Source organism: Drosophila pseudoobscura, chromosome 4 (assembly GCF_009870125.1).
Source record: "Drosophila pseudoobscura strain MV-25-SWS-2005 chromosome 4, UCI_Dpse_MV25, whole genome shotgun sequence".
NCBI classification, from domain to species: Eukaryota; Metazoa; Arthropoda; class Insecta; order Diptera; family Drosophilidae; genus Drosophila; species Drosophila pseudoobscura.
The window spans coordinates 17,571,144-17,592,659 of NC_046681.1; the positions used below are offsets into that span (position 1 = coordinate 17,571,144).

General features: G+C 37.8%; 1 protein-coding gene and 1 long non-coding RNA gene across 8 annotated transcripts; one reads left to right on the forward strand and one right to left on the reverse strand.

Moving 5' to 3' along the window:
* Positions 1-274: 274 nt before the first annotated feature.
* LOC117183951 (uncharacterized) lies at positions 275-3,003 on the reverse strand. The gene is made up of 3 exons (XR_004469096.1): positions 2,359-3,003; positions 1,446-1,946; positions 275-385 (listed from the first exon to the last, which is right to left on the reverse strand). It is a non-coding gene; the product is annotated as an uncharacterized lncRNA (long non-coding RNA).
* A 1,582-nt stretch (positions 3,004-4,585) lies between these two features.
* Utx (Utx histone demethylase) lies at positions 4,586-21,409 on the forward strand. Of its 7 annotated transcripts, none has more exons than XM_033379601.1 (15): positions 4,586-4,719; positions 4,772-5,088; positions 6,409-6,520; positions 9,360-9,535; positions 9,635-9,763; positions 12,890-13,115; positions 13,173-13,353; positions 13,723-13,983; positions 15,080-15,248; positions 17,353-18,074; positions 18,140-18,264; positions 18,538-18,957; positions 19,821-20,030; positions 20,443-20,569; positions 21,101-21,362. In XM_033379601.1, exons 1-15 carry the CDS (start codon positions 4,655-4,657, stop codon positions 21,293-21,295), a joined length of 3,435 nt encoding a protein of 1,144 aa, XP_033235492.1. In that variant the 5' UTR covers positions 4,586-4,654; the 3' UTR covers positions 21,296-21,362. The 7 variants fall into 7 exon arrangements, with proteins under 7 accessions (XP_033235492.1, XP_033235493.1, XP_033235497.1 ...); XM_033379602.1 differs by having other exon boundaries at positions 13,723-13,959; XM_033379603.1 differs by lacking the exons at positions 4,586-4,719; positions 4,772-5,088; positions 6,409-6,520 and adding an exon at positions 7,945-8,096.
* Positions 21,410-21,516: the final 107 nt, after the last annotated feature.

Here is a 21,516-nt window from a genome sequence, read left to right on the forward strand (position 1 = left end):
GGGCAGAGATAATTCTTTAGAAGATGTGGAGAAGCAAGTTGAACTAGGATGAGAGCTTGCCGCAGATGTAAAGAGGGTGGACACAATATTGGGATGTTTGCCGAGGTCGACCGACCCGAGTTCAAATAGGACAAGGAAGTACAGAGCTTTAAAAAAAATAAGTATTTGTAAAAAAAAATAGAGGAATCTGTTCCATTTGGAACATGGAGACTCCACTTTTGGATATTTAAAAATTGAATTAGAATTCGATCAACTTAACAAAAAGTTTCTTGCCTGTGTTAACTGTGATTTTGAGTATATTTTTCCAAGAATCCCTTCATGTTTATTGCTTTCAAAGAAATATCCGCGAAATCTAAACCATCATGATAGAGTTGTAGAATTCATCCTAAAAGGAATAATAAAAAAAATTGAGTGATTAGTAAAAAATAAATAGTAATCGTTTTATGAAAACATTTCAAAGTTTCCTTGTATGAAAGCCATATTTATTGCATTGCGAAAGTTGCAGTATTTATTTTAATCTATTTAATTAACTATACCACATTTTTGATATAAATTTAGATGCCATTCAGAGCTATTTTATGGCCGTTTAGATACAACACATGTTAAATTTTTGTTTGGTTTTGTGAGGAAGCGTTCGCAACTCTCACCACTTATTAAGAGATCGACTGAGGTTCTGGTAAGCCGGGCTGACGTTGTGAGTGTTAGGGCCTAATAGCCAGCGCACACTGGTCGAAATGGCTTAGTAAAAATAGAAAAAATCAATTTCAAGAAGATGCACACTAATCTCATAGATACAAAAAAATCTCCCAGATCAAAACGTATCTCACATTTTGCGTAGTTAATTAGCAAGTGACACGGGGGTTGCCGTGGCATCGGGCACCGTGGAACCTCGCGCGGAAATGGGCAAAAAGGGCTGTCGCAGGCTGAGAGGCGCAGTATGTGCATAAAAACTTTGATGTTTCATAACTCGAAAACTAATCCGATTTCCTTCAAAATTTTCTTTTTGAAATTACTAGATAATTTTCATATACATTCACGTTTTGGTTTTGGCCAACTAATTTCGGCTAAGGCCCATTGTGCGTGGACTATTCTGCATTTGTTTACTAAAAGGATTTCCAATGATTTTCCAATGATTTTGATTAGCTGCAAAGGCAAAGCAAATGAGCTAGAAGATAACAAACAGTACAAGGAAGCGGGAGGAGTGGATACTAGTCCAGTTGCCTTAGATTGGAACAAAACAAGGACTAATATTTTTGAATCCGTCCTCAAATGACGTGATACTTCTACATATATACCTGACAAATAAGGTGTGCATACATATTTACGTATGTTTGTAGTACATCTGTATATATTACTAAAAAATTACTTGGCGCCGTTCACCTTTTGAGTAAATTGTACTTAATGCAATAGTATATATATTTCACGTAATTACACACTGTACTTACTTTTAATGTATTTATACGATCTACATATGTATATATGTATATGTAATAAAGTCCAAGTTGAAGTACTCTAGGCGACATTCGCGTAAAACACTGCACAAACACCGTTAACCATAGAGACGAGTACGAAATTTTAAAGTATACATATTTTTAGGAAGACGAAAATCACTTTAATATCCGGAACTTTACGAGTTAAAAATGTATTCTTTAATGAACCATACAAATAAATTGTAATTTTTTAGCTATGCACTGATAAATATTGGAATTGAAATACATATATTATGTTAATATGCCTTAATAGTGTAAACTTTTAGGTTGAATTTACATCATTTCCTTTCGTCCATTTTTTAATGTAATGACCTTTTCGTTGTCATCATCATCACAATAATTGTATCCTTGTACACTTATGTATTTACATACGCGTACGTTTTAGTAAAATACATATTTACATGCGATTAACACACTCAGATTGACTTATTTTTGTATCCCTAATTGATGAATGGCCTAAATAACGGTGTATCAAGTGTTGGAAAAATTAAAATATAGTTGACCAGTGATTGCGTGGAATTATAAGTAACCGTAATTTATTTGCACATATGTACATCCATACAGACATGTAAACTGGTATTAGACATCGAAATAGGGGTGCCAAATTGTTTTCTTATTTTACCGTGTTTTTAATTTGATCTATAGGGATTCTATTATAATTACACATTTAAAATGCACGTATAATACTTTTGTGCTTTATTTTATTTTATACTAAAATAAAAAAGTATACAACGGTCAACTTATTCTGCGAAACATTCTGATTTTCTCTCCTACTAAGAGCATGCTCTTTCACTCAAAGAGGGTGGTTTGCAATGTTACGAACATAGGCACATAAATATATGAAAGTTACTTGTATGCTACCACCCACCATGTGTACAAAATTTAAAACTTTCACTGCCGAATAAAAATCCCGTTTTCTATCTTTTCTATGGTAGCTAGATATATGTAGCTACGTGTGTACATATTTTACAAAGCTATCCGATTTTAAAACACTGATTTATCTATGACTATAAGCTTGGTAAAAGTCGCTGAGATGAACTGGAAGGAAAGCAATGCATACATCCTCCTACATACATATACCGGCGGCAGAATGAGACCATAATTAGCAACACATCAGCTGAATGGATAGAAAAGGTTAAACGGGAAATAAAGGTGATCACGAACGGGGCTTTTATTTATTGGATCTTCTGTAGTAGAAGGGAACAAATAAAATTAAAAAATCAAATAATAATGTCTTAGCTAAAAATGAGGGCTTAAAAGTTCCAGGGCTCTAATGGTGATTTGCTGAGCTGGAAATCGTAGCGATAATGACAGCTTCATGTGGTAATGGTGCTATCTCAACTTTTACGGTAGAACTTATACATCTCTGAGAATGTTTTCCTCTAGACCGCACCATTTTGACCCAATGATATTTCTCAGGATCTTACATTGCTGTATGATTCCAATGTTCCATCTGCTCGCGTTCTTCTTTGGGTGCCACAGTCTTTATTGGTTTTCAAGTGGGGCTGTAGTGTAGGACCTTGTAGTCCAAAGAAAGGCTAGATCGTGCGTTAATAATTTAAGGGAGCCCATTAGCTTATAGCTTTAGGTGTATTTTCTTAGATTCGATGTGCTTCGAAAAGTGATATTTCTTCCATAGCGGACGTCAAGGTACGAACTTCGTCAGCTTAGGAAGAGTTGAACGTAAACGTTAATTGTTTGCACTTTTTCATGACCATTTCCAACTGCGACTGGTTGGTCGCGGGTGGCAGGACCACTTGATATGGTCAGCCTATTCTTCGGCAGCCAAATGGCGATAAGATCCATATTGTCGTCCGCTGTCAATCCCAGAAGTATCTTGGCGAGCAAGGAAGCACTAGACAATGTAAGCACGACAAAATCAGTGCGGATCTATTGGGTTGCCAACCACCAAGGCATCGAAGAAAATGAGACAGCGGACGGTTTTGCCTATGAAAGACGACCAGACATTTGTGCTTTTCGGTTCTGAACGCACTCACACGTTCAATTTTGAAGTTTTTAACACTCTTCGCACCTAATCCCTATTCCCTACGTGGACTTAATCGTCACCCTTCTTGACATTTTCTCTCTTATGAGAGTCAGCTGCGTTCTATTAACATCCACTCTCATAAAGGCCCTAGGACATGCCATGGTATTCTCTTGCCCCTTATCACTCGCGAGGTCGAATCGGCTGCCCTCATTAATCTTATTGGAATTTCTGTTCCGTCCCTTTTTCTCTGTTATCATTCCTCTCTGTCATTCTTGCCGTAATTACAATAAATTTTTCCACCTATTTTCCTTTGACCCTTGTGCTACCACTGGCGCACTGTGAGAAACAGCATGAATATTGAAAATTAAATTACTAAATGTGGCGGGAAACAGCTGTCTTAAACAATATGTTCTTTTGCGCGCATCATACGAGTACACTCTTAGGTGTGACGCGGACATGTGTGCAGTTATGAGCAACAATTTATTTCTCGCTAAAGTTCCGATAACCAGATGGGCTGCGTCAGCTGTTAGCACCAAACTTTGGTTCTCTCATCAATTATTTCAGAGGCAAACTTGGGCTAAAAATCAACTATTTATAAGGAAGGCAAAATCTTCATTATCCTGAAAATGGTGGCAAATTTATGTTAATACATCAATAAGTCAACTATTTTTTTCGTTTTTGTATAAAAAGCCGTTTACTTTTCATTTTGTCGAGGAAAAGGTTTTCGTTTTGACAACGAAGAAATCTTGAAAATCCCGTGAAAACGGGAGAACTTTCAGGCAAGGGGCTTGCCCCCTTGTAATAAATATAATAAATTCTTAACCAAAGCACAGATGTGAGAGCAATGTAGCTATAGGTCACGTGGTACACCTGGTACACAGCTTTTTAAAGCTTTGGTTGAAGCATAATGTTGAAATTCTTGATTTATCCAAGTTGTTGGAGTTTCAGAATTCAGACCAAATCTGTTGTATTGTTATTGCCATCAGCTGTTTTAATAAATGGTGTGTTTGAATAGGTATTTCATATCTGTAAAATAATACCATCGTTCCCAAAATATGTACTGTACCCTGTGTGCAGTGGTATAAAATCAACTATTCGATACTTGCAGGTATAAAATACTACATAAAATATCGTATGTTGTTCATCTCTAAAAATACTACCGTACACAAATAAGTAAATGTTTATGGGCAAAATGAATCGGATTTCCTTTGAGGAAATTTCCATGATCCGAGACCTCGACAGGTAAGACAGTCACTTGAAGTTCCATAAGTTTTACTAATAGCTTATATTTCAGTCGATATTTTGGATGTCTTGACTTAGCTGATCCTAAAAATTTGGAAATAAAAGCCATAGTTCAAAAAACTATAACAACAATACAAGATGATATTGCCTATTATATTACTAAAAATATAATTGTTGCCAATGACGGATCAGCAGGAGTGCTTAAGAATAACTCAACTGGAAACACTGGCAACGAAGACAACAAATTGCATGATATAGAAACTAAAATAATTAGTTTTTTCGAGGAGGAAACACTTGCTAGAGACCAATTTACTAACGCCCTCTGCAAACTCGGTCACTTGCATCTGCTCCTTGGTGAATATTCCGAGGGTAAGTAACATCGTAAACCTAGTATTATTATGATTACTTTATAATCAAAACAAAGCTAAAACAAACGAACAATAGTGATTAGTTTAGAGACCACATTGACCAAGGACCGCAAATAAGAGTTATGAATGCAAATTCATGAAGGAAACATATTAGGGCACCATGGAATACCCCACAAGTCCTGCTTTCTTATTCGTTTCAAATCTACCTTGTCGAATTGGAGGGCCTTCTTAAACTTTTGCCAGCGACGGACGTGAAAAAAAGTTTTTCGTTTACTCATCGAGTCACCTTCCTTTACCAGTGCTTAAACAAAATTTTGTTTCAGACCTTAGTGGTCCTGGTGACAATATAAGGTCTTGGATTTTCACGAGAGCTGCATTTTGTACGTTGTGTATTTTCGGACGTTTTGGCCAGTGCCTTCTTGAGTAATGCCCTTTTCTATCTAGGCTATCCTATAGGAACAGAAAGCAGCTATATTTTGTATAAGCTGTTAGCAATCCAGATAATTTTATTTTCAAACAATGTAGTCACTAAATCGTTTAACTGTTCCTGTGAAAGTGCCTTGCCATATTTATATTCCACTGAATGGTCATTACTTACGTTTTTGCGTTTTAGTGGCGGTATTTCCTCTGAAGAAGCAGCCGGAATGGATAGCCTTAAACAGATTGTATCTTCAAAACATTTGTAGTTCTTTTGAATTAATCAAAATTCAGTGCCGTGAGTCTCTGTTTTTCTCAGCAGCATCAAGACTGCTTTGTAAAGTCATGTAAAGGAACGGCTTGAGTTATCCATTTCAATTACTTTAAAGAAAGATTGTTAGTGTTTTTGGAAGACACTCGATTGTATTCTGATGGAAGTCAGAAATACACTGAGGCAGGGATACTATAAGTACAGTGTTATATATCCATTTCTATGAATATCTAGAAGTGACAAAGGTCTAATTTGTGTGGGAGAAATAATAAAGGTAGCTACCAGATTAACGAATCTCGATCAGATCGTTATTATAGCCAGAACGAGCAAATGAAATGGCAGTGGCTGCTTGAAGTGAACTAAGATTTTTTTCTAGCAAGGGTTTTTTTATTTTATTTTTAAAATGGATAAGGCGCAAAGTGATAAGTTCATTACAGCTATTACTGGTAAGGCATATGGCATAGGCGTTTCACCACAGCTCAAAACAATATAGATGACACCTGATATATAAATATAGGATGCATATTACCTTGTGCTGCTTTACATGCCCATTACATATTTTTAATTCAAAATACCTAAGCTTCATTCTGAAGAGATATCTAGTATATAATAATATATAATTCATCGTTTCAGCTTTATCGGCATACCAAAAATATTTAAGATTCAATCAGAATAATTATTGGACAAATCATGAATTTATTTATGGAATAGGGATTGCTTACTTTAAGCTCCGATGCTTTAAATGGTAAGTACCACAACTTTATTTATTTTTTAAATTGGTAATTTCTGACGTTTTTAAAAAGATGAAAGAAAATTACAAATGAATCCTCGCATTTTCGCGTACATTCCTTTGTGAATGAATCAAATGTGTTTCTGCAGCTTTGGTAAACGCCATCGGGTTTATGTAGCATTCCAGACTGCTCCGAGAAATCATATGCTTTAGCATTAACTTTGAAAGGTTTGCAACAGCGCACTAAAAATCATTTTTGATTAGGTTAATTAATTGATTGATTTGGTATCATAAAATGATTCTTCACAGCAGATTACCATCGCCCTATTTTGTATTAGCCGGCATTTTATTTTCTTGTCACTACATATTTGGCGAACAAACATAAGCAACAAAAACAGGGATGATTTTTCATTGGTGCAATTTTCTGCATTTCTATTTCGCAAGAGGGGATTTAACCTATCTGACGGCGCTTTCTTCCTCCAATCTCACTACTAGTAGTTTCCTGTTTACTTACAGCTATTGTTCATAAAACGATTAAGACTTTTAAGAGAATTAATTTGTTGGCAAAACACAGCTGACTGGGCAACGTAGCCCACAAGTGTATGTTCATCTAGTCTGCGCTATGGTTACATTGCTCAGTCAGTTTACATTTTCTGAAAAGTTAAAAGTGCTTCCCTCCATTTGTGTTGTGCCTGCCTGGCTTTCCATCCACGATAGATAGTCCGGTCTCAAAACTCGTTTGCAAAACGTCTGCTGCCACTTTTTCCATCGAACGAATTACAGTCATTCATTTTTATCGTTTCTGATGCTTTTTAGCCTTTTCCCACCCAGTATTCTACGCGGAACGGTGTGAGTTTTTGGCAGATGTGAAACCTCGATTCCCACTGGCACCAGTTGTCGATTTTATTGGCTATAATAAAACTATACACATAAGGAAACAAAAATTGCAGCAGCTCGGTTTGCCCATGGCTGCTAGAAATTTGCTGGACTGTCCCTCGCTTTTGTTTCCTGGTGCTTCTCCCGAAATTTCGGCTGCTACTTCTTGCCTTCGTGCATTTCCCGATCAATCTTCAGAAGCTTGTCCAGTTTTGTTGCTTTGGAGGGGAGGCTTAGTCGCAGGAGGAATAATAGAAGTGGAGTTGGATCTGTCCTGGTCGACATCAACAGAATTCGAAAATGCATTTGAAAAACATCCTAAAAATATCGCATAGAAACGAGGAGCATGGGAACATCCTAGATGGATGGTGGAATAACTGGGAAATGTTCGGAACGGCAAATCCTGTGGATGGTCGCCTGTGGGAATGGGCTATTAGACGGTCGATCTGATTTATTCTAATATATACCTGAAGTATTACACCTATTCGATTAATTAGTAAATGGTTATTTCTCGCCATTCCTTGTTATCGAAATTTGTGCATCTCTAGTTTGTTACAACTTGTTTACAAAAAAAAACTACACGAATTCTGAATATGAAGTTCTTAAGCAACATTTACATTTTTTAAATTTCTAATGATATAAAAGTATGAACATGAAAGTTCGGAAAAAATAAAGTGATATACACACATATACATATATATATATATATACATAGGTATGCTTACCCATTCAATAATATTTTTTTTGGGAAATGGAATTTGAGTTGTTTTTGGTATTAAAAAATGTAAAAGATGTTTATACATAAATAGTTCCTTCCTTAGAAGTGCGCGCCCATCTCAGGTATAAACATTTATATGTACATGGATGAATGTTTACTTGTGCATAAATGTATGTACATATGTACGCGTATATGCCTGCAAAGTGCATTAGGACATTGATAATTGTGTACATATGTATGGATATTGAAAAACAAAAAAAAGTATATGTGCATATAGTGTGTGCATGTATGCACAAACATATAAATGCATACATATGCACAAGTAAAATACATCTTAGGCACAAAACGGTTGTTGGTTTTTCTTTGAGCATAACCTATCTTTCATTCGAATACCACCATCATTTTTGTGGCCTGGTGGCCCCCAATTGCTTTAATAGGTTTTAGACGTTTACAGCTCGTGCTTCCTTTAACTTAAGATGTCTACAAATCATTGAGATTTTAGCACATTTGCATCTTTTGAACCATCTTTTCATTCTGAAGATTAGTGTATAGTTTTGTACAGTGATTAATGATTGAAACATTCTCAAAATATAAGAGTATTCAAGGTCGTGGTTTTGTTGAATGAACCCTTTCGGATATTCAGGCTTAACAGATGAATAATCCAAGGATCCCGTCTGTCTCGATGACCGCCTTGATCTCAGACTATAAGAGAGCAACCAAATTTTGCATCCAGACCCCTGTACTGGCACACTTTAGCAAATGTATTTCAAAATTATTCCCCACGCGAAATTTCGAAATACACTTGTAACATTATGATATTGCAGGAGTCTGGATACAAATTGGTTGCTCAAGCTCTCATAATGTCTGAGATCTAGGCGCTCATCGGGACGGACAGACGAACAGACAGACAGACAGACATGACTCTGCTATTGATGCTTATCATGAATATATATACCTTGTGGGGTCGGAAACGCTTCCTTTTGGGTCGCTTCGATATCGGCATCAGTAAATTTGATATTTAAAACTTTTTTTATATGAAAAAGACACGTTAATTATACAGATATATTTATATATATAGATATATATACATTTTAAGATTTTAAATACTTGCGATCGGTTTAAAGTTAGTTAACATGAGTGTCTACATTTTACTGTCGGCCACTGTACTCGTATATACGATCCAAATGGGCACTCCTTGAAACTAACATTTGACACTAATGTTTTTTGAAGATTTAAACAAATTTTTTCTTCTTTTTATAGGGCAATCAAATCTTTTCAGGAGCTTTTATACTTAAACCCCAATTTCACATGTGCTAACGATGTTCATTTACGATTGGGTTTCATGCTGAAGCATTGCGGTGAATACCACATTGCTTTAAAACATTTGCAATTGGCGCTGCTTTATACGAATCCATCGACTTATTCTGAGCTTCATGGTAAGGGTTTTAAAACGTCCATTTTTCTTTTTTTTTCATTCTTTTAATATTTTGATTATATTGAAAACTACAAATTAATTGATATTTTTTGTTTTTCAGTTAAATTTCAAATCGCTCACCTTTATGAAGTTCAAAATAAGCATAAGGCGGCAAAGAAAGCCTATGAATTTCTACTCAACGAGAAAAATATATCGCTGAAACTAAAAGCAGATGTTTATAGACAACTTGGTAAGTTACATGCAAAAACTAGACATTTTTATATTGATCCGATCGCCACCAGCAATCAAAGACTGTACAGTTACCAAGATGTTGCCAATGTGTAGGTATCCATGTAGTTTGAACAGTAATATTGTCCAAAGTCCAGCCGCGCAGGATACTTTTTTTTGTGGGGCCATGTATGCAAGAATAAGAACTGCGTTTGGTTTCCGTTTCGTCATAAGACTGATTTTGTAGTGTTTACCTGACTCCGTCTTAACTCTAAATATTACTCGACAGTATGTGGTGTGGCGCTTTGTCGCCGAGCGTGTCGAGTGTAAGAGGTTCTACTGATTATGCAAACAAACTATTTGTCGCCGCGAAATGAATTTGTGACGTCTTCTTCTGCGTTTAATATATTCATTTAGGTGCAAATCGTTCAATAAAATTAAGTCTGACGTGCTTGATTTGTGAGAAGTGTGTGAGAGAAAACTGAATTAATGGAGTGACGAGTGTGTAAGATGAAAATATGATGATATTTATGAGGCTCTGCTGCTTACACGCCATGCGCACCTGATTTTTGGCCGGCGCTTCCATGATTCTGCCATGCGCCTCCTGGTAGTAGGTGGACCGCTCGTCCGCATTCTAGCGGTGCTTATCCCGCGATTCTTTGGGTTGCCTCGTCCAAGACTGTCCGGAAAGCACATATGCGAAGTGCAGAGTGGGTAGGTGGCTACCAGACCCCGGGCGTAGCTCGCTATGTGGAGGGGATAGACTCCCAGACTGGACGCCGCCGCCGAGCTCATGTAAGCCAAGTGCTTTCGGCCAAGTACTTCCGCGCCCTCTATGATGGCACATTAGTGTATCCCACTGTGATCTCGGCTGTCTCTAACATCTTACTGCTGGACACCAGTACTACCTCGCTCTTCGCAGGTGCGAGCCCAGCGCGCTCCAGCCACTGTTGGATGCGAGCACTGTTGAATGGTTTGGTTGCAGGTAATCTCCTCTGCCCATGCGTTGAAGTCGTCTCCGATAGCCACTGGGTGTCGACCGCTGACGTCGGCCGCTAGGTTGTCGATAATTCCTTTGAATTCAGAGAGGGACAAGCTTGGAGCGAGTCAGAAGCTATAGATCAAGACTTTTCCAACTTTTGCGCGCATGAATCCCACCGCTGTCCACCGTTTCCGATAAGATGTTCCAGGGTTTCGATGACCCGAGGATCATCACATTTCCTGCAGTCTCGGTTGGTGATGCATGCAACACCACGCGCCGCAGCCAGACAGTGACCTGTACGTATTCCCAGTTACAGTCTGCAGTCGTTCCCTGGTAGGTGTATTGGGTAGTGACTGAGTTTTTCGTTACGTTCTTTGCAGTACTTCTCCTCGCTTTTCGGTCTGTTATCTGGCCTGCTTCTCTATGTCGCCTTGTAGCGTACTGAGGGAGACAGGCACATTCTCGATTCTCTCATTCGCCAGCCCGACGCCTTGCTTAACCATGTCGTCTGCCGCCTCGTTTCCTTCGATGCCTTGGTGGCTGAGAATCCAATAGATCCGCACTAACTTTGTCATGATTAGGGCGTCTAGTACTTCACTGCTCGTCAAGATACTTCCGTATCGGTACCTTGTACGTCTTGGTAAAGAGGATAAGGTCCGTCTTGTTCGCGTTGATATTGAGTCCTACTTCGTTCGCCCATTAACATATCTCCCGGAGTGCACGTTCCATTATGGAGCCTTCAAATCTCTTGGATGTTTGGATGGATTTCCGTTTATTATCCAGTAGTTCTTTGGATAGGGTCTCTCTGGACATCTCCTCCACATATTTCACTGAACCCTCGATCTTCGAAGTAACAGTATTTTTAAACTTTTTCTAGTTTGTATTCCGGGGTTTTTATAGTCTGTTACCTTCGGAGAGTTTTTGAATTCGCACTGCAACTGAATGTACTTACTATCTGAGAAGGATGGTCTTTCAAGGACTCTCCAGGCAGATACCAAGGTACTCTTTGGATGACGTGGCACATACGAAGATGTGTTCCTCACCCCGTTCGCTACGTCTAAGTTAGTTGTTGGTGTAAAGTCTAAGTGTGAATCAGCTCTGCCATTGATGTCCGTGCTTCCCCAAACGCTCTAATGGGCATTGGCGTCCGTACCAATGAGAAGTTGGTGGTTCTTGGAGCCGGCTTTTGTTACCAGACTCCGTAGTTCGTTGGGTGGGGCGGGCCTGTCGTGTGCCATGTATCAGGAGGCTGCCAAATGGCGCCTCGCTTCCCAGCATCACTACTGTGCTGTAATGAGACATAAGGTAAGCATGGATTCTTGGTTCCATTCCCTTGGTACGAGTACGACGGTTCTGTTTCTGCTTACCTTACCTGCTCCTGGACTAAAGTTACGTCTTCGAACCTTTGATCTCTTGCTAATTTGCTCTTATGCAAATTGACCTGCAGCACCCTTAGCGTCGTGGGTGTAGGACTCAACCTCACACGACGTGTTGACTAATACTGTTAGGACACCATCCTTGTCTTCCTCAGTGTCTTTCAGCGCAAGACCGTGGGCGCCCTCACGATGGCCTCAGGACCTAGGTCTTTCTCCATCTCGCATCTCCATCTCATCTTTGCCCTCGTGGTGGCGACTTTTAAGGCGTAGGTATACACTGCTTAAGCCCTACGCCGACTTCCCGAACTTAGGGAATGGCGGCTCCTCTACCTCCTCTATCTGGAAGATCACATGACCCTCTCGTCGGGTAATGGGCTAGCGACATAAAGAACCTTCCAGTCTGCCGTTGGCACGTCTGGATTCTATCTCTGCAGCATCTTCAGTGCTCTCCTTGGACTGTATCAGTCACTGCCGCGTTGCGTAGTCGTTGCATATGAAGATTTCGACCCCGTTCAGCCATCCAGCGCCATCGAACGTGGGCAAGGACGTTGGGGTCGTCCTGAAAGTGACAAACGCACATACAACAGATCTACATTCACTGTCCATGAAACGTTGACCGTTGATGCCTGAGATACTAGTGATGAGGCGCATTGATGACATAAACGATATGTGAACGATTCGATCGATCTGCAGGGGTATATAAAATCTGGCCCGAAACTAGAACTGACTTCCAGTGTTCCTTTATTTTCCATTTTCGCTATTTTTTGTCAAATTTATTTTATATTTACAGGATGGATGTACCACTGCGTAGAATGCCTAGGCGAAAAAAAAGAACGTGAATCGAGTGCATTGATTTTTCTGCAAAAGTCAATTGATGCTGATCCAAAAAGTGGCCAGTCATTATATTTATTGGGCAGATGTTACGCAGGAATAAATAAGGTCCATGATGCTTTTCTGGCATATCGAAACTCTGTAGAAAAAAGTGAAGGAAATGCGGATACCTGGTGCTCGATTGGGTAAAATTATGCAAATTCCGGGTTTTTCATCAACAATTAACTGAATAATATCCAAAGTGTTTTATATCAACAACAAAATCAACCGACGGATGCGCTCCAGGCTTACATATGTGCTGTGCAACTAGATAAAGACCACAAGGAAGCTTGGACTAATTTGGGCATTCTTTATGAGAGCTGCGGTCAGCTACGAGATGCCTATGCCTGCTACTTAAATGCAACTAAACAAGTTTCGTGCCAGGTAATAAGTTTTAAAGACTATCATAAGTAGTAAATATGCCCAAATTGACACTCCGTAGTATTACTATATAGGAGTATTCCCACAAAGCGTTTCAAGTGGTGACGTGTATCTTTGGGTCGTGGTTGTCATCGCCCAAAATTGTATTTTCCCAAATATTAATGTCCAAAATATCAAAATACAAAAGACCGACACGTTAATTATTAAAAAATCGCGGTTCTTCGAAGGTATTTTATTATTTCGAACAAACTCCTCGTGTTAACCCATTAAGGTCTGCTACTAAACTGCTTTGAGACCAAAATTGGCTAAATAAGTGAAAATTAGTTTTTGAAACTTTTTTGTATAAACCTGTTTTGTTTTATTTTGTTTTAGAAAACCACCATACATCGAAAAGAAGAAACAATACCCATGAACAAAGACGCCATTGGATTGACTAAAGGCTTATCACAACGTATCAAATTTCTGGAGATTCAACTTGGCCAGGCCCCGTTACCGAGTATTACATCAAAACGGCGGCAGTTATGTTCAATTGAAGAAGCTTGGAATCTTCCGATTTCGTTAGAAATGAACTCCAGACAACAACAAACAGCTCAGATGCTGCCGCGACAGGTAACAAAAAATATTCATATACAGGTAAATTATATTCATAAAATATATAACTAGCAAACGAGCAAACGAAGCAAAGCCCATACCCGTAACTCATACACTCCTCGCCACTTGAATAGAACACCTTAATAAGTTAGTTTTCTACCCGCCCACTGCTCACAAACCAAGCACGTTGGAGACTTCATTTATCTTCTAAGTTAAAGTTTATTGAATGATTGAAAGAAAGTCTTTGGCCCTCAGAGAGGCCCCGCATAGGCCAGTATGGCCCTTAGTTATCCGGATGGGGGGCGGTGGGATGTGGGGGTATGAACCGTCGCAGCTGTACTTAATTACGTTTGAAAGTCCTCGAGAGTCGAGGTGTTTTTAGCGAAGGCAAGTACTGACTTTTGCTCTTTGGTGCCTAACATCTGCACCTTGTTGCCGAATCCGCCATTCTCCGCCCGCATCTGGGCCAACTGCGCGTAGTATCTACAACCCTCCTCTACCCGTTGCTCAGCCCACGCTAGGTTGGATTTCTCCTCCTGGGAAATATCCGCCATACCTTGGAGCCGGCTCTGTATTTTGAGGGCCGGCTGGTACTGGGCTTTCGTCTTCACCCCCTGGTTCAGGCAAGCGGATAAGGCTTTCTTATTCCGTTTTGCTTATCGATAGCACGATCTCCAGTTCCGAGTCTGTAGCGACAACGGCACCCGATACTCAAAAAGAGTATAGGGGTGTATTCGAATTATGGTTAAAGGGGATCTGTTTATTGTGTGTGGCCGTCCCCAAAAGTATACATAGCTATGTCTGTCTGTCCATCCGTCCGTCTCGTCTCGTTTGGCGACTAGTTCTCAGAGACTATAGAAGATCGGCTGCGTTCCGCCCCCACAAAGGACGAAAATCTGTGGCATCCACAATTTTAAAGATACGAGAAGACTAGAATAGAGAGAATGACCAATATAGCGATAGCGTAGCCTCACTTTTACGGTTTTTATATCCGAATTGGGAACAGTTCCCTGTAGATCCGGCACGATAACCCAATCCTCGCTGTCATTGATCTGCCAAATCCGTAACCATATATTTTCAGTAATGAAAATACTCAATCAGGTTTGAAACTTTCTTTCATATATACATATTTTTTCAGGGTCCACCTCCACCTTATCCGCAGAGTCACATAAGTGAAAGTCCCACGCCTGCCAAACGTATAAAGGAAGACGCTCTAAATCCAATCTACAATCGATCGGGACAAGACTGCCAAGATATTATACAGCAAAACAAAACACAATATTTACAATTTAACCAAAATATAATAAGTGAGCAATTTTGAGTACCAGACATGCCCGAATAAAACAATAGCTATAATTTTTCTCCTTTGACTACACCATGTAACTGCGAAAAAATCTCAGACATCAAACTGGCTTTTTCTGATACCCTTGGGCCTCACAAAAGGCAGACAACGTTTCAATAAAAAAAAGCTTTTAAATGAAACATTAATTATTTTTTGTGCAATTTTTTTGTAACCCTGGAAATGTTATTGCTTTTCTTTAACCATTCATTCTTGCCTAAGTGAGTTCTCAGACATTTCTAGCAATAAAATCATTCAGCTGTCGTTTTTATTCTTTGATTTAAATGATATGTATGGCCATAAAGGCTTATTACAAAATTCTATACGTTGAAGATGGAACAGCCTAATACAATTTTATTTCAAAATGTGTTGTGGCTTAAAAGTACAAAATTTTTAAAATATTTTGCTCGAAAACGTCGTATAGCATTTCTATAAACTGATATATTTCTTCCGTTTAAATCAATATACAATCCTGTATTTAATTAATACTAACTGAAAACACATAGAAACAATACGAATCCCATACGAATAAAATATAAAAAGAATCTAATTTATTTTGAGTTTTCCTGAGTATTTAAAATCGAAATTAAAAAAAAAAAATGTATTTAAATTTGCCATTGCAATTCTTAGTACCAGTAACAGGTGTATCATTCTCAAGCTAAGTAAAAACTTATGTATAAAAAAAATTGTGACTAAATACCAGTTTTATACGATGGAAAACATTTCCTTTATACATTTTTGGAACCCCAAGCCTATCAGAAAAAGTATGTTTGATGACAGAAATATGTTGGCAGTTGCACTGTGAATATTAATTAAGTGTCTTTGCATAGCCTTAAAACCGTTCATTTGATATTCGGCACGAAAAGAGTAATGCAATGAACTCAGTTTTTGAAAATATTTGTAACATCGAGAAGGATCGGCATCAAATGCTAAGTCCATATGGCGTCATACTTCTTTCCGTCACAATTTCCAATTTGTTTCAAAATTCACTCACTTTTCCTTACTCCCCCTCAAATCTCGAAGTATTGTGGCTTGCACCATTAAAAAGTGTTTCTATTTTTTAATAATTGTCTGTCAAAAAGCGTGCCCACCGCTGCTTTAACCAGTCAGAACTATGAAATAGCTTTTAGAGGCTGCAGGCAGCTTATAGACCATATTCAATTACTTGGTTGTCTACGGATATACTTGAGTGCATTTCAAGACTGCATCCTCCAAATTAGTCAACATTTTTACCAAGCAGTTAGTCACACAAACAACAATGAAACACAAAGCATTACAAATTGAATCATTCAGATTTTAAGAATGACGACAGTTCAATTTAAAACATGAAGACATTTTCAACGATCGTACGTAGAAAAGAAAGAAAAAAGTAGATGTGTAGCTAAAAAAAGACTGAGTTATGGAAAATGATATCAATAATACTTGCCAGCTTATTATCTGCGTTTAAACTGTACATAAAACTGTGGTTTGTTTTGATGAACTTCCTACTCAATTTATTGCCTTTCTTTCCATTGCGTAAATTACCAAGATCTTGTTGGAAAGATTTGAAAATCTCAATTAACTTTGCTGTCCGCAGTATAAACAATAGAAGAGGTGGACAGTTCGAGCACGAGCGTTAGTTATCTCTCTATTATATAAAAAATAGTTTTGGGTCGTCTTCGTTGCCCGATATTTTACTTTGGGTTGTCGACCGATATTTTATTGAAAGAGGTTATAGAGGTTATTATACCCGATACTCAAAAAGAGTATAGGAATATATTTGATTTGTGGTGAAAGTGGATTTGTGTAACCCCCAGAAGGAATTGTTTCCGGCCCTATAAAGCCATGTCTGTCTGTCCGTCCATAAGAACTAGAGCAATCAAAATTGGTATCCAGACTTCTGTTGTGTCACACTGTTACGTTCCTGGTGCGAGGCATTCAGAAATACATTAAAGTGTATTCTTATAATTAGTTTCAGTCTATCACTAACTCTGTAATAAATAATATCGTAACCTTCGGTGCACCGAATTTCGTATATTTCTTTTTTTAATATTGCAATGCTATTTATGCTTAAAAATATATATACTTTTCAGGGACATTAAGTAATCACAATTTAGATAATGTACAAGAAGGAAGAATGAGTTCGGAACAAGCTATTTTGGATTCTTATGAATATATTTCCAATGAACTTTATACAAAAAATACAAATATTAAATTTGAGCCTACCACAATTTTATCGATAACCAATGATGAAACTAGTCGCCATTTACATGAGGATTTGGACTATACAGAAAATAATGCGAGCGCATCTATATCCGAATTATCTCCAACATTTAAGATACAAATGGATTCAAAGCAGTTGATGTCAGCTGTCAAGCTTTTGACAATCGAAGATCCACCAATAAACTGTACGGTTTTGCAAGTAAATACGCCGCCGCCAACGCCCCCTGATTGTCCACCACAAAAACTATCGAGGGACCAACTTTTACCACCTACTCCATCTGTTCATTTAGAAAATAAAAAAAATGCATTCAGCCCTCAGTTGCAAGAATTTTGTTTAAAACATCCTATAGCAGTTGTGCGTGGCTTAGCTGGAGCTCTAAAGCTTGACCTGGGGCTCTTCTCTACTAAAACATTAGTGGAGGCAAATCCGGATCATAGTGTTGAGGTCAGAACACAAGTTCATCAGTCACCTGACGAAAATTGGGATATATCGCAAGCCAAACGAGTTTGGGCCTGCATATCGCACCGATCCCATACAACAATTGCAAAATATGCACAATATCAAGCGTCCAGTTTTCAAGACAGCCTTAAGGTAATTTGTAGAAACTACATATATAGATTTATATCGGAATGTACTAAACAAATATTTCACCGCAGGATGAAAGTGATAGAGGATTTACAGGCTCCCAAATAATGTCGGACTCTGACTCCAAGGACTCGGTATCAAATTCCAACATTTCTTTAAAACGCAAAAAACACAAAAGCAGCAGCAAAATGTTACGGTACTTACAACCATTTATTTTATAACTTAACAAATTAAAATTCCAACATGAGTCAGATGGTGGTCTGTGTTGCGCGTCAGGAAAAAAAGCAACTAGCCGGAATTGAGATACTGCCAGAACCAGGGGCAGTGGCTTGCTCAATGGCACGGATCTAGATTCAAACCACGTCTTATTAGAGCTACGATCAAAGTTTTTTATTCACAATTATTTTATCACTCAAGGATCTGTACAGGCAAACAAAGTTTTTTAATTTCTTTTAATTTGTACTCATAGATTTGGAACCAACGTGGATTTGTCTGATGAACGAAAATGGAAACCACAATTAAGTGAATTGCAAAAACTGCCTGCTTTTGCTCGTGTTATCTCCGCCGCCAATATGCTATCTCATGTGGGTCACGTCATTTTGGGAATGAATACAGTTCAACTTTACATGAAAGTTCCTGGAAGCAGGACACCAGGACATCAAGAAAACAATAACTTTTGCTCAATCAACATTAATATTGGCCCTGGAGATTGTGAATGGTTTGCCGTCCCAGATGCTTACTGGGGTGGAATTCACCATTTGTGCGAAAAGAACAATATCAGCTACCTTCATGGTTCATGGTGGCCAGTCTTAGAAGATTTATACAAAGAAAATATACCCGTTTATAGATTTATACAAAAACCCGGAGACTTGGTCTGGGTAAATGCTGGGTAAGTAAAAATAAATATTGAGAAGAAAATATTAAAAGGTTTCATGGAAACATATTATAATTTACTTTAAAAATAATTATCCTAATTGAATTTTGCTATTTGTTCTGCGGATGGTACAACAAATCCTTAAAATTTTAAAATGGGTTGGTACGAGATTATCTCCTTGGATAGTGCTGGATAGGTTGAGATTCATTTGAGTGCCAGGTTCAGTTTTGTATGTATGACTATATACTATACGAGCTCTCTGGGATCTCGGCGTGGACTTGTTCGTTTTCCTTTGTAGCCCGGCCCCGTCGTGTCCCCTAGACTCCTCCTCTCCTCCACTTTTGTAACTTCTAGCTCTGCACAGACTCTCTTGACCCGCAGCCATCCCGGGCGGCAGACATCCCGAATTCTGCATACCAAGATTATGGTAGTCGGGGAACACTCAGTATATATCTATTGTTTTCTGTGCTCCTGTCCTCTAATGGGAGCATCCAATTTCCTCTCATGCAAGTGTCCGAACCTTTCATACTTTATTTTTTGTTTGAATTTAAATTTTAGTTTACCCCGTTGGGTGGTTGGCCTTTAGGGAGAGCCAGCCTCTTTTCTTTTCGTGTTTATTTGTATAGTGTTCTATTTTCATCCCACAAGCTGCAGCGAAGGGGATCGGTTGGCAAGGACAGAGATTAATATTGCCCTGATAAGGTTCATTTCAACAGGGCCAGGCATGTACCTGACTCTCCTGCCTCCATCCCACGCTAGAGGATAGAAAGAAATATAAAACAGGTTGCTTAACACCTAAGGGACGTATTTGCAAAGAAAAACTCAGGAAAAATGTTTGTTTTTTTTATGTACCTCTAATATTTTGTTTTATTTTTTAGATGTGTTCATTGGGTTCAATCTGTAGGATGGTGCAATAACATAGCCTGGAATGTTGGACCATTAACTGCCCGTCAATATTCTCTTGCCATCGAACGATACGAATGGAATAAACTGCAAGCATTCAAGAGTATTGTGCCAATGGTTCATTTAAGCTGGAACCTAGCAAGAAATATAAAAGTATCGGATAAGAAACTTTTTGAATTGATAAAGTGAGTATTTATCTATCTGTACATCATTCTGTTGCTACCTTTAAACGGTTCGTACCTTTGGATTGAGCAATTGGGAATAAAGTGATTTGTTTAAAACTAATAAAGCCTTTATTCAAAAAATAATTCACGTAATGATTTAATAATTATTAAATATAGTTTTTTTGATAAACAACAAATAAATGTTAGATATCAAAAATAGAAGTTCAAAATGATCGTGCTAAGAATGATATAAGAACATAATTACTGGTCGTGGTTTCTCTCTTCCCCTCTATGTTTTCCCATCTCTCATGACAATTGCGAGCTAAATTGAGAGAGATCGCGATCTTATTTTGCTGTCCTACCAAAATTCCCCACTTATTTAACAACATTAATTATTAAACATCGTTATTAATAAAGTTATTACATTTTCCAGAATGTGCTTATTGCAAACATTGAAAAATATATTACACACACAGGAATACGTAAAATTTAAAGGAGTGGAAATACGTTTCAATGGTCGTGGAAAAAACGACGCATCACATTATTGTGGTCAATGTGAAGTATGTATTTCTTGTATTATTTTTATTACATTTTTTTTTTGTTATTTTCTGTTTATAAAAGCACTTGAAGAAAATAATTTAAAAATCAACCATGATATTTTTGTTGAGCATTAGCTGCCGATTTGATATAGCCGTATGTTTCCTTATCGTGAATTCTAGTACTCAAGTATCATAAATCGGAGCACAAAATCCTCCCTTTTCTAAATTAAATCTGAAATTTTTTGTGAAAGGGCCTGGTGACGTATATGCTCGTCTACTTTTTGGGGTAGAACATTTTACAATAAAATACAGTAATTTACAGTAAACTCGAAAACGAAAGCACAGAATCGATAAAATGCTAGTTCTAGTGCTGTCTTTTTTGTTTCGAAGAATACCGATTAAGTTTTTCCGATACTGCTTTGGTCAGATTCTCTGATTTGATACATATTTTCTGAACGCTTATGCAATTCTTATTTTTACAATGAAATTCAACTTTTAACAAATAAAGTATCTAATATAAATATATATATATATATATATTTTTTTTTACAGGTTGAAGTTTTTAATGTACTTTTTATAAAAGAACAGGAGAAACGACACGTTGTTCATTGTCTATCATGTGCACTGAAACTGTCTCCATCACTGCAGGGTATTGTATGTTTGGAAGAATACCGCCTATCGGAGCTGCAGCATGTGTACGATTCATTCACATTATACCGAACGCAAGGGCTACATACCACACAGTAAAAAAGTTATTTATTTTCTTAGCATACATCTTATACCCAATCAAATATATAATTACTTTCATACAGCATGCACTCAGTAAAATTGAATTACTTTAAGTATAAATACATACAAATTAAAAAAAAAAATAATAAAAAATTTATATTTTATACAACTTTTAGTGAAATATTCCTTGTTTAAGAACTTATAATAAATTTAATTTATTTTACTTATATTTTAAAAAA